We start from the raw sequence: 12,995 nt of genomic DNA, 5'->3' as shown, positions 1-12,995 counted from the left end.
TGGGTGCATGGGGAGGGCAGCCAGAGCCTGGTTCCATGGGGTGCAGGTCCATCCATCCCTGCTGGAACCTTCATCTCCCACTCCTCACCCTCGTCCCCAGAGCAAAAGGGGCAGAGTGCAGGGGAGCAGGGAGGGACAGGGCAGTGTTAGAGCACACAGGATCTTGTGGTCTTTTCGTTTTGCAGGTTTGTGGATTTCCACTCAGCTGCATCCACGTGCTCCCCATCCCGTGCCTCGCTGCTCACGGGGCGCCTGGGGGTGCGCAATGGGGTCACCCACAACTTCGCCATCAGCTCAATTGGGGGTCTCCCCCTCAACGAGACCACCCTGGCCGAGCTCCTGAGGGAGGCTGGGTACAGCACAGGGGCTATAGGTAATGCCCAGAGTGCCAGGGGGCTGGCAGGGGGTGGCAAAGGTGCCCTTGCAGAGGAGGTGCTTGGGTGAAACTCTGGAAGTGAAAGGAAAATCTGAAGGATCACGTGAGAGATAATTCACACATCCCCCTTGGATTTTGCAATGCCAAGCTTAAAATCTTCCTTCTCAATGGTGCTGATGGAAATCCAGACTTCTCCATTTAATCTCTCATTGCTTTACCTCACCAGGAATGTGCTGGGTATTCCTCAGCCAGCAGGGCCCTGCTCTGCTATCCTGCATCCCTCACCACAGGCAGTGCCACTGGCCTCGTGGCTTTGGGCAGCCTCCTGTCACTGTGTCACCCCTCAGCCAGCACAAACCCTTTGCACCTGCAGCTTCTGCTCTTGTGTTCATTATGCTGGCAGAAAATCCCTCTGTTTCTCCATTCCCCCCCCAGTTTTTGCAGTTCTCCCTCTTGGATCAGTGTGTTTGGTGGGAGCAGGCACGTGCTGGAGGTCAGGGGATGAAGCTGGCTGTTGGGGAGGGGTGAGGAAGCCGTCTGCTCACAACACAAACACATGAAAGAGCCTTTTAAGGCTGAAAACAGTCACTTTGCACAGGCATGAGGTACCTTATGCATTTTGTCTGGGTTTTCTGCAAAAATAGACAGCATTCTGGAATTGCAGCCAGCACAAACAAGGAGCCTTTCTTGTAGCTTGATTAAAGCCCCCAGCACTGCAGGAACCTCGTGGGTGAGGGCTGCTTGTGGCCAGAGCTGTGTTACCCCTGAAATGATGTTCTGTGGCTTCCACGCAGGCAAGTGGCACCTGGGACACCACGGCCACCATCACCCCAACTCCCGCGGTAAGGGCTGTGCCAGGGGGATGGGCTGAGGGCCCTGTGGCCACCTGGACCCCACTGACCCCCTCTCTTGCCTCTCAGGCTTCGACTACTACTTTGGGATCCCCTACAGCCACGACATGGGCTGCACGGACAACCCTGGCTACAACCTGCCACCCTGCCCACCCTGCCCACAGCACAGCACTGCTGCCAGGTACGGGACAGGGGTTCCAGTGCTGGCACAGCCAGGTGAGTGTTTGCAGCATTGGGACACAGGGATTCCAGTGCTGGCACAGTGAGGTGGGTGTTTGCAGCAGTGGGGCACAGGGATGCCCATACTGGCACAGCCAGGTGGGTGTTTGCAGCAGTGTCCCCAGCCCTGAGGGCTGCCCTTGGCTGTGGTCACCTCCCCTCACACTCTGTGTTCAGTTTCCCCCTGCAGGGTGCGGGTTGGGAGCTCCCTGTGCCATGGGGACATTGGCACTGCTCCCTTTATTTTCCCTTCCTCGGCTTGCTGGAAGCCAGGAGAGCAGCCAGGCTCCATTCCTGCTCTGGTGACAAGCCTGGGGTGGCTTTTCCCAGCAGGGTGGCGAGGAAGGATTGTTACACAGAGGTTGCCCTGCCTCTCTACGAGAACCTCACCATCATCCAGCAGCCCGTGGAGCTCGGCAGCCTGGCCAGGCGCTACGCAGAGGAGGCTGCAAGGTTCATCCAGAGGGCCAGGTGAGGGTCACCCACTGTCCCCTGTCTGTCCCCTTAGCTAGGAGAGCTCCTGGGTCACTGCAGGACTGCTTTGCATCGTGCTGGTGCAGTGCCACGGGTGATCGGTGTTGCCCCGTGGTTCAGATTTGGGGTGTCCGTGGTTTAGCTTCCTGCTGGACGAGGCACTGAGGCTCTCCTGGTGTCCTCTAAAGGGGTCGTGTGTTTTTAAAACCATCATTTTTGAGGAAAGTCAAAGCCTTTGAGTGGGGCTGTGCCTCCTTCCTGGGGGGAATGATGTCAGGGATAGCGGGGATGGGAGGGAGGCAAACGCTGCCGCCGTCGGTCTGTCCATCCCTGCATCCCTGTGGATGAGGTGGCAATGGGGTGGTGGAGGTGCCTCCATGGGTGTGAAGTGCTGGCAGAGGCTGTAAACAGGCGCTGAATGATGCTCAGGGTGGGACCAGAACAGCACCCAGAGGTGTTTGAACATGCCCCGTGTGTGAGATTGGATCCATTTTGAGCACAAAGCACTCCGTGGTCGCTGGGTTTCGGGATCTGCCTCCCCCAGGCTCACAGCACAGGAGGAGGAGGAGGACAAACAGAGTGTGTTTGTCCCCGAGGAGCAAAGTGGCTCCTCTGAATGACGCCCCCGAGCCCTGCTGACGGGTTGTGTAATTTTAATCCCCATTATTGGCGGATTACGAGCTGTGACTTTGCAAAATGCCTCCCTGCAGAGTGAGGAGAGGAAGCGCTGCCGGGCAGCCCTGTCTGAGCCCATCCCTGCCTGCATCCCGGGATAACGCAGGCCCAGGGAAGGCGGGTCCTTGGGGTAAGGTTTGTGTAACAGAGGTGAACGAACCTTACCTTGGGGTAAGGCTTGTGTAACACAGGGCTGGGTGGGGAGCAGCACGTGGGGAAATGGCTCTTTAAAATGTAGTTTATCACTTTGGGTACCAAGGATTGGCCGTGGGGTGGTTTGGGATGCTGAGGGTACCCAGGCTCTGGGCTGTGGGGCAGCAGCCACCCCTTCTCCTGCCAAACCCCTAGCTCTCCGGGCTGTCAGGATGCTCTGTGCCTGTGAAACCAGGTGTGTAAGCTCCGGGTTAATAGGAAAAGCCTTTAAATTCCCAGAAGTGTTTTGGGGTTATCTGCGTTCATGGAGAACAGGATTAAGCAGGTGCCTGCCTTTTCTTCCCTTCCCTTTGATGGCTTATTCCAGTTTTCCCTTGCCTGACTCATTCATTACAGGGCAACAAAAGAACACTGGATTTGCCATCTCGATGTTTTTTTAACCAGTCAAGGTTGGGCAATTTGTGACAGTGAGACGTGGCACTGCTCAAGCACGAGCGAGCGTGGGAGCAAAAGTCAGGGACTCCTGTCTTCAGTTATTGATTAAATGTTTGCTCGATCTTCAGGATAATTCTCAGGTGTCTGTGTGGCAAATGAGAGGGATGTTCAGCTGAGCATCCCAGCCATGATGCTGGAGTGATGCTCCCAGGTGGGATGTGAGCCAGGGGAAGCAGCTTCACCTGCTCCAGAGGCTCTGGCATCCCACGGGAAGAGGTCTCACAGCAGCAGTTTCCAAGGGGCACAGGAGCTCTCCTGACCCCCACGCCCTGCAGGGACAGGCAGGGTGCCAGGGGGACACAGCCCAGCACCATGGGGTGATGCAGCAGCTCCGGGCAGGATGGGCTTTACTCATTTTGCACCCCAGAGGAAGGAAATGCCGAAACTCACTTTGGAAGGGCCCCCAGAGCTTGCAGGAGGCAGCGATGGGGCGGCCGGAGCCGGGCGCGTGCGCTGGCCTGGACACGTCCCCGGGATCCGGCCCCTCCCCGCCGCTGGCCATCACACCCTTCCCCTCCGAGGTCCCTGAGGAAGAGCAGGCCTCGTAGAGCAGATAAATATAGCTGTAAACAAGCAAACAGGACGTGTCCTGTGATGATTTAGGAGCGCACGGCGGCGGGGCAGCGCTGCCTGTGCGGGGCTGGGTGGCACTGCCCAGGCTGTGCCCAGGTGGTGTGGGTGGCTCGTGGTGGCTCGTGGTGGCCTATCTTCTGCCCACAGCACCAGCGAGGCGAGGCGCCTGCTGGGGAGGGGGACAAAGGGCCAAAATGGGCCCCCTGAGAGAGTGGAGGGAGGTGTGTGGGTGTTTGGCCACTGGAGATGGAGGAAGGGGCAAATCCATCCCAAATGTGGGGACAGTTGACAACAAGGGGACAATGGGGAGAGGTTTAAGCAGGAGCAAGGGAGAAGCTCAGCCAAGCTTCCTCCCTGTAAGGAGAGGGGTACCTGGAGGGTTTGCAGCTGGGTGATGCACGTGGGTTGGTTTTCCCCCAGGGAGCTGCGGCAGAGGCAGGGGTGGAAGGGCCATGGTTTGTGTCCCCAAGCTCACCACCCCAATGACCTCCTGCCTTCCCCTGGAGTCTGAACACTGTCCCTCTGTCCCCTGTGCAGTGACAGTGGACGTCCCTTCTTCCTCTACCTGGCCCTGGCCCATATGCACGTCCCGCTGACCCCTCCGCTGCCCCCCGCCCCAGGCAGGGGCATCTACGGAGCCTCCCTGGGAGAGATGGATGCGCTGGTGGGACGGATCAAAGAGGTGGCTGACAGCCTCGGAAAGGGCAGCACACTCCTGTGGTTCACAGGTACAGCAGGAAAACGGGCTGGGAGTGACACTGGGGACCGCACCTGGGGCAGGAGGCAGGACCTGTGTTTGTCCCCTGCCCTCGATGCTCCCATTGCTCTGTGGATGGGGAGTGCTCCCAGCATGGGATGAGGGTCCCAGGCTGCTGTGGTCACTCAGCTGGGTGCCCACCCTGCCACCCCCCTCTGGCTGTAGGGCTGAAGTGACTAATTAAACCACAAATCCTCGTTCGTTAAGAAGCCCAAATCCGCTGAGCAGCTTCCCTAATGAGGATGTCTTGCTCCTGATGACAGGAACCGCTCATTAACACCCAGAGCTGGTGGCACCGTGCCCCCCCTGCCCTGACCTGGCTGCACTCCAGCCCCTGCAAACAAACTGCTAAAAACCAAAACCCATCAACCAGCTACTCTGGCTCCTGTAGGGACACATCACAGGGGTGGCAAAGAGGGATGGAAGGGTCACTTGTCCTTGCCTTGCCCCCACTGTGGAGATGTCCCCTGTGGTCCTGGTGTCTCTCATGGGGACATTTCTTTCTCTTGCAGGTGACAATGGCCCCTGGGCACAGAAGTGTGAGCTGGCAGGACGCCTGGGGCCATTTGTGGGTGCCTGGCAGAGGCAGCGAGGTAACCTGGCAGCGTGGGGGGGTCCGGGGGGGCTGCTCCACAAAGCCCTTCAGTGCCCATCGAGGGCACACGGGCAGCATTCCACCCCCAGCCTTTCCCTGCTGCTGCCCTGCCCTTCAACACACCCCAGCGCTATTTTTTTCTTCCAAACTGTGAAGTTTCCCCCAAAACTGCTGCGGGGGGTGGGCTGGGGTCCCCATTATCCCGGAGCTTGGGGTGAGTGTGCTGGTTTGGAGATGGGATGTTGCTGTCTGCCCCATCAGGGTCTCACATCCCCCAGCCTGATCCCACCCGGAGCAGAACACCCACCACCCTCCTCGCACCCCAGGACTTTGCTTTTCTTTCTCTACACCGTTTTGTTGGTGGTTTTTTGTTTTGTTTTGTTTTGTTTTTTTCACTCTTTCCTCCTTTTCCGGCCAAGCCATCTGCTTGGTGGGTTTGTTTCGGCCGGGGCAGCCAGAAACACTCATGAGTCAGGCGTTTCCCACTTCTGCTTGAATTACGCGGTGTTAACGTGCCAGGCTCGGCTCTTCCGTGCCCGGGGTCAGCTCTGAGGGGCTTCCTTCTCTTCCTGACACCCAGCCACGGCACCGTCACCGCTTCCCCGGGCAAACTGCGCTGCCTTCGTCCCATTCCCAGCGCCTTTCCTTCTCCTGTCCCCGGCATGGAATCACAGCCTTAATTTTCTAGTAAACAAACCCCGCTGACGACCCCGGGTTGTTGCTCTTGAGCAACCCACGGTCACAAGCCCGAGCGGATGATGCAGAAACTGCGGCGTTCGGGAACAGGGCGAGCAAAACACGGCAAAAAACACGGCAAAAAAAAAAAAAACACGGCAAAAAAAACCACAGCCCCTCGCTGCCCTGCACAGCACCCGGAGCGCCTGGGGAGGAGCTGGGGCTGGCACAGCGCTCCGAGCTGGCTGTAAACACCACGGTGGCTTCGGAAATCCCTCGGCTGCTGGCTGCAGGGATGTTTGGAGAGCCGGCCCGGGCTGCTGCCGGCTGGGCTGGCACTGCCCGCACCGCCCGGGGTGGGATGCTCGGCATTCCCAGCCCGGGGGGATTGTTCCCCGGCAGGGAAAAGCCCCCGAGGAGTGGCAGGGCGTGGGGAAAACAGACTGCCCCTGCCTCTGTTTGTTTCCATATGTCTCTATATGGTTCTATTTGTTTCTATTTTTCTACATGTTCCTATATGTCCCTATATGTCTCTATATGGTTCTACATGTTCTTATATGTTCCTATATGTTCCTATAAATTTCTGTATGTTTCTACATACATGTTTCTATAAATTTCGGTATGTTTCTACGTTTCTGTATATTTCTCTACGTTTCTAACATGTTTCTATGTCTATGTATGTTTCTAACGTGTTCCTACATGCTTCTACATGTTTCTGCATGTTTCTGTATGTTTTTACGTTTCTATAGATTTCTGTATGTTTCTATATGTTTCTAACATGTTCCTATAGGTTTCTATATGTTCCTATATATTTCTACATGTTTCTGTATGTTTCTGTTTCTATACGTTTCTACGTGTTTCTATATCTTTCTATGTGTTTCTATAGCTTTCTATATGTTTCCTGTAGCTCCATCTCTCTTTTTAGGCTCCAACCCTAAATTCCAGGGATGTTTTCCACTGATTTCAGGTGGTCACTGGTGTTGGGAGAGAGCAGCATATCCATGTGTGCTTCCCCTTTCTCTGTGCCGCCCACAGCTCCCACCCCAAAAACTCATCTCCCACCTCGGGGTCAAGAGTCCATCAAGGGGGGAGAGAGAGAAACATTTTGGGGATGTGATGCTGGGCATGTTTTGAGGCAGGTTGGGGAAGTTCCAGAGCTGGTGTCCCTGGGTTGAGGACCTGCTGTGTGTGTGGTGGGACCAAGGTTTTCATCCTGCCACGGGAATGCACAGTTCAGCTTTCCTGGAAAGCCTGGAAAGTCCCCACAGCAGCAGGGCTGCATCATCCCCACTCTGCAGAAAATTCCCTGGTTGGGTTTGGGTGTTTCAGCCCTGTTTACTTCCCAAAGTGTTAATGTGACCTCATTCCCACACCAGCCAGGGGTGCTGGGGTGGCTTGGTCAGGAAATATCCCTCTGATGTCCTTCCAGAGACCCCTGACCATGCATGGAAAAACCCTGGAAATGCATCCAGGAGGATGAGCTTTTCAATATATGTGCAGAGATGGGGATAGATATTAATTGCTGTAATTGCTGCGATTTCCTAGGATCTCCGAGGGCAGGGAAGGGGAAACAACAAAAGTTTGGGTGGGGAATGGGAGAGATTGGGGATGTGCTTGGTCCGTGCCAGGGTCAGAAACTTTTTCACTGGGCTAGTCCTTGTGGCACCTGTGCCATTCGTGTCCTTGTGCCATTCGTGTCCCCGTGGGCAGGGCAGCGTTGTTTGGGGCATGGATCAGCCCGTGGCTTCAGGCAGTGACTCTGGAGAGGCCGGGCCGGGCTGGGGATGGGCTGGGGACAGGCAGGGACTGTCTTGGCTGTGCCCGGAGGAAATGGCTCGGGGCGAGTGCCGTTGCCATGTGCACACTGAAAGGCAGAGCACAAAGGCTGCCCCTGGGAAGTTTGCTCGGTGAATCGCGTTGGGATTTTCTCTTTGCCCCATTCCCAGCCCCTTCCCCCTCCAGCTGCCTGGGGCCCTTTGGGCTGCAGCCAAGGCAGAGGCTCTCCAACCCCCTTCCAACCCTTTTGATGCTTGGTGCTCCCATTTTGGGGCTCAGCACCCCAATTTTGGTGCTCAGCACCCCAATCCCAGTGCTCAGCACTCCGGGTGCTGGAGGGACTGGGCAGTTTCCCTGTGCATCTCAAATCCAAGGGCAGAGCAGGCGTGCTTTGGGTGCTGACAGGGAAAGGATGGCTCAGGTTCATTAACTGGCAGGAGGGTTATTAGCAGGATGATATTTTTAATGAGGCAGGTTTCCAGTGGGTGGGGAGGGGGGGCTGTTGGTGCTGAGCCCTGCAGAGGACAGAAGCCCCTGGAATAAATTCCTATATTTCCTGCCTGCTCCATTCTGTCACCTGGCATCAAAAGTGGCTCTGGCAGCTGCTGCATTTCTCATCACTCACTGGAGCAGAGAAACTCGAACAAGTGCCCAGCTGAGACCCCTTTCTTTTCCCTTTCCCTTTGAAAAACTCCTGTAGTTCTTCTCCCTTCCCTGGCCCAGCGAAACCATCCTCCTTTGGGGTAATTTTCACCATCTCTGCCTCTGAACAGTTCCTTTCCCAGGGAAACTCCGGGCTCAGGAGGTTTCCCAGTACCAGCAGGATGCTGAACTCTGCCCTGTTCTCCTGCAGGTGGGAGCTCAGCAAAGCAAACAACCTGGGAAGGAGGGCACAGGGTGCCAGCCCTGGTGTACTGGCCCGGCCGTGTCCCTGCTGGGAGGACGAGCCACGCTCTGCTCAGGTAAGAGCCCCTCGGGGAGCGGGGTGGCCCCGTTTGGAAGGACGCCCCCCATCCCCACACTGCCACCCAGTCATCACCTGGATTTTGGCAACAGCAGCTGCCTGCTCTGGTTATTCCCTGCCTTGTGCCAGACTGTACTTTTGTCCTCTCCCAGGACTTACTGCTTCAGCGGAGAGGAGCTGAAAGGGCTTTTTGTGAGGCTGGAGGGTTGGCGCTCGCAGCCGCCGGGCTCCGTGTGCTCCTGGCCGCGGTGGCCAAGGGCCTCCCGATAATTAAAAGATGACGATGTTCTCTCTCGCCAGCGAGGAGCAGGCTCAGGCTTTGTGGTCTGCGAACGGCTTGATGTGGAGGAGGGTGCGGTTGTGAGGAGGGATGGTGCTGGCAATCCCTGCAGGATGCGGCCGGGCCGGGATCCGGCGGCAGCGAGGGCAAGGGCTGCTGCCCCCGTGAATCTCCTGGCTGGGCAGGGCAGCAGGGAGGGGCTGCACTGCCCCTCTCCCTGCACTGTTTGCACCCCTTCATGTGCAACCTGCACCTCTCCTTCCAGCCCTGCTTGGCAGCAGATGTGGGGCACAGCCTGGGACAGTGCGGGGGGAATGTCCCCGTTCATCCCTGATGGATCCCCACAATGCTGGGGGTCAGGAGAGGGGTTTGGGGTCACTGGGCATTGGTTTGTCCTGTCCCCTCTTATCCCTGATGGATCCCCACAATGCTGGGGGTCAGGAGAGGGGTTTGGGGTCACTGGGCATTGGTTTGTCCTGTCCCCTCTTATCCCTGATGGATCCCCATGATGCTGGGGGTCAGGCTTGGGGGGTTTGGGGTCGCTGGGCATTGGTTTGTCCTGTCTCCGTTCATCCCCGATGGATCCCCACGATGCTGGGGGTCAGGAGAAGGATTTGGGCATCCCTGGGCATTGGTTTGTCCTGTCCCTGTTCATCCCTGGGGGTCACTGGGCATTGGTTTGTCCTGTCCCTGTTCATCCCTGATGGATCCCCACAATGCTGGGGGTCAGGCTGGTGGGGTTTGGGGGTCACTGGGCATGCCCTGTCCCATTTCATCCTTGAAGCACACAGGCTGGTGGGGCTGGGGGGTTGCTGGGTGTTGGGAAAGAACGTCCCAGCTGCTGGAAGCAGGTCCTGACTGGTGGGCCCTGAGGCAGTGTTGGGTGTTTCTAAGGTCCATGAGATAAGCTGGAGACACTCACTCGTTCCACAGCCCGAGGGCAGCTCTGGGAGCTGGATTTTTGCAGGCAAGGGAAAGTTTGAGCCATAAGCTGAGTCACTGGTGTCTGGTGGAGGAGATGAGGAGCACGTAGCACCCCACGGTTTCACCTCCAAATCCTTGTCCTCCATGGGCCTTGGTGCAGAGCTGCAGCAGCTGGGGCAGCATGAGCAGGATCAGTGCCCATCCCATCCCCCTGTCCCTGCCTCCAAGCCCAGGAATTCTGATTATCTCCTCAAAGACCTTATCTCCTGCGTTTCTCAGCTCCAGTCTGCCAGGTTGGACAGCTGGAAATCTAGAAGTCCAGCAGAGGCAGGTGCAGCACTCCAGGTGCTTGGAAAGTGGCTCTGTAGCTCCCCGGGAGTCACAGTGCCACTGGTGTCCCCCCCAGCAGAGGTGGCAGTGCCATGGGGCCGTGCCCAGCTCTGGCAGCAGGAAGGGGCACCCCCTCTTTGTGGGGCAGCACGGAACCAGCCTGGGGGGTGTGAGCAATGGGTCATGCTCAGGAAAGTGTCACCACCGTGCTCCCAGCTGTGGCCTGAGGTGGGACAGGGGATGTGGAGGGACATGGAGGGACGTGGAGGTGCTCACAGGACAGGTGGCTTTTCTGTGTGCCTCTGCCACCCTCGGGGACTGCCCCCGAAGATGAGCATGTGGGGAGGGAATGCAATGCCTGTGCAGGAGATCTGGGAGCCCTGTGCACTCACATCCACCCCCAGCCTGCTGGGATCCAGGGAAGAGCTGGGGAAGACCTCATCCATCTGCAGGGATCTCCTCTTCCCCTGGGGTGAGGGAAACACCTGGCTGGGGCACGGAGGCTGCTGGAACTGCTCAGAACCTCGTGGCTCCGTGTCCTGCCTGGCCAGGGAGCTCAGGGGTGAGCGAGGGTGAGCGTGCCCGGGGGCCAGGGAGCTGGAGCCAGCCCAGAAACGCTGATGCCTCGCCACAGACCAGCACCTGCACGCTGGGCTCTGCACAAAACTGCCTCGCCTGCTTTTCTTAATTATGTTTAATTGTCAGAGCCACCCACTGTGCTTCTGCCCTTCCCTGCCCCAACCCGAAGTAGGGCATGGAAGAAGTAGGTCAGGAGGGTGGTGAAGGAGGAGATTGCACCATCTTGGCTGTGCTGGCAGCATGGGGCAGGGCAGGTTGGCTGAGCTGTGTGGTGTGGAGAGAGCTGCTGCAGCTGCCTGCACCCTGTCAATGCCAGGCAGGGCAGTGCTCTGTGCCATCATGCCCAGGGTGCAGGGATGCTCAGCACCATGGCAGGGCAGTGCTCTGTGCCACATCATATCCAGAATGCAGGGATGCTCAGCACCATGGCAGGACAATGTTCTGTGACAATATCATGCCCAGGGTGCAGGGATGCTCAGCACCATGTCAGGGCAGTGCTCCCACCACGTCCTGCTGGGGGTCAGGATGCCCATTGTCCCACAAGCAGGGGACAGCTGCTGTCCCTGGGCACTGCCAGGCCCTTTTCTCTTGGTGTTCAGGCAGCAGCAGGATGCTGGAGTGGCTTTCTCTGTTAAATCTCTCTTGAGAGGGCAGGGGTCAGCAGTGTGGCTTTCCCTTTCCCTGAAGCATAGATTCCCCAGCTTGGCTCCCAGGATGTGTCTGCTGGTCGGGCCTTTGCTTTGATGCCAACTTCAACCAAAATCCTATTTTTTGTGCCTTTTCCCGTGGGTTACACCTGCCCATGGCTGGGAAAATCTTCAACCACCTCTGCCCTCAGTCATGTTGTTCTCCCACCCCAAAGCTGCTTTCCAGAGGTCCCATCCACTGGGTCAGGGCTGTTTGGCAGCTTCCACATGCATTGGGATGGGAGCTGGATGCTGGGGGTGCTGTGCACCCGTGGGACCAGGGCCAGGCTGCCCAGGTGAGCTGCTGTTTTGGGGGGCTCTGCTCTGCCCCCAGCCAGCTTCCTGCAGGGATTGCAGTGGAGAGCCAGGATTTTTTTGGGCGCCTCCCGGCCGTCCTGGCCATGGGGGCTGTCTCAGTGAGCACTGCAGCTCGCAGCAGTGTTTGTTCTTATTTGTTCTCTCTGTCTCTTAGCAGCTCAATTAAAACTCGTTCAATGGCAGAACCGGGGGCTGTTAAGCCCAGGGCTCTTTCCTCTCTCTGCTGAATCCCAGCAGCTAGCTGGGGGTGAGAGGGATGTGAAACCAGGGCTTGCCAGGGCCAGAGCTGGGTTCAGCCTTTTCAGCTGTTGGGAACTCTCTTTTGAGGGATATGGGGTTCAGGTGAGGTTGGGGAGACCCTGCAGCCATCCTCACTCTTTGTTCTGATGAGTGTCCCCTCTTTCCCCAGCATCCTGGACATCTTCCCCACGCTGGTGGCCCTGGCTGGGGCAGCTCTGCCCCCAAACAGGCGCTTTGATGGCTTGGATGTGTCCCCAGTTCTCTTTGGCTGGTCGGATGTGGGGCACAAGGTAAGGCAGAGCCACCCCCAGTGCCACCCCCTCCTGACAGCAGGTCCTGAGCTAAGGCAGGTAAGTGGGGGTGGAAGAAGGCTCAGACTGGGATGTGCAGGTCCATGGGAGTGCCAGCCCCTGGCCTGGAGGAGGAGGACAGCTGGAGATGGATGGTTGGGTGCTGTACTGGGCCAGGTTTGGGATATCAGGGTCAAAGGGCTTTGGGTTAATGAACATTGTTCTGTGCTTTGTTCACAAATCTGGGATTTGGGGTGGAAATGCCTGTGCCTGCAGCTTGGCCCCTTCCTGTGTGCCTCAGAGTGTGTCTGTGACCCCAGGGACACCAGCCTGGGGATGCTCAGGCTTGTGGCAGCCTGCAGTGCCCAGAAGGTACATCAGTGTGGGGAAGGAGTTCAAACCTGGTTATACCCATTTATTTATCACACCAGACCAAGACAAAACAAACCCCTCCTTCTCCCAGCTCCAGGGTCACACTGGGACAGCCCACCCCATATCCCACAGCTCTGTCCAAGCTGGCAGCTCCTTTCACCCCAAAAAACACAGTTTGCAGGACAAGCAGAGTGGCCACACGTTTGTCTTGGAGTTGCACGAGATTTCTGCAGAACCAACAACAACAACAAAAAAATAAAAGTGGCTTTAATAGCAGTCCCAGGGATAAATCCTGATTTTGCTTTTAAAGTCCACCCTCCTGCAAGCACCGTGAGCCAGCTCCCAGCGGGATCTTGGATTTGCTTTTGGTGTCCATCAGGGGTTTGGTATTTG

General features: G+C 57.4%; 1 protein-coding gene across 4 annotated transcripts in view; it reads left to right on the top strand.

Moving 5' to 3' along the window:
- Nucleotides 1–12,995, top strand: part of ARSG (arylsulfatase G) — a 38,903-nt gene that overhangs the window by 20,841 nt on the left and 5,067 nt on the right. For 3 of the 4 annotated variants that reach the window (XM_088176637.1, XM_088176636.1, XM_014882745.2), the window contains 8 exons: nucleotides 186–373; nucleotides 1,171–1,218; nucleotides 1,297–1,408; nucleotides 1,777–1,917; nucleotides 4,354–4,544; nucleotides 5,086–5,166; nucleotides 8,473–8,581; nucleotides 12,110–12,230. In XM_088176637.1, the coding sequence (XP_088032763.1) occupies nucleotides 186–373; nucleotides 1,171–1,218; nucleotides 1,297–1,408; nucleotides 1,777–1,917; nucleotides 4,354–4,544; nucleotides 5,086–5,166; nucleotides 8,473–8,581; nucleotides 12,110–12,230 (991 nt within the window). The remainder of the gene's footprint in view (nucleotides 1–185; nucleotides 374–1,170; nucleotides 1,219–1,296; nucleotides 1,409–1,776; nucleotides 1,918–4,353; nucleotides 4,545–5,085; nucleotides 5,167–8,472; nucleotides 8,582–12,109; nucleotides 12,231–12,995) is intronic. The other variant, XM_014882747.2, reaches the window with a different exon arrangement.

Source organism: Sturnus vulgaris, chromosome 20 (assembly GCF_052056855.1).
Source record: "Sturnus vulgaris isolate bStuVul1 chromosome 20, bStuVul1.hap1, whole genome shotgun sequence".
NCBI classification, from domain to species: domain Eukaryota; kingdom Metazoa; phylum Chordata; class Aves; order Passeriformes; family Sturnidae; genus Sturnus; species Sturnus vulgaris.
This window is presented reverse-complemented; position numbering and strand designations above follow the sequence as displayed.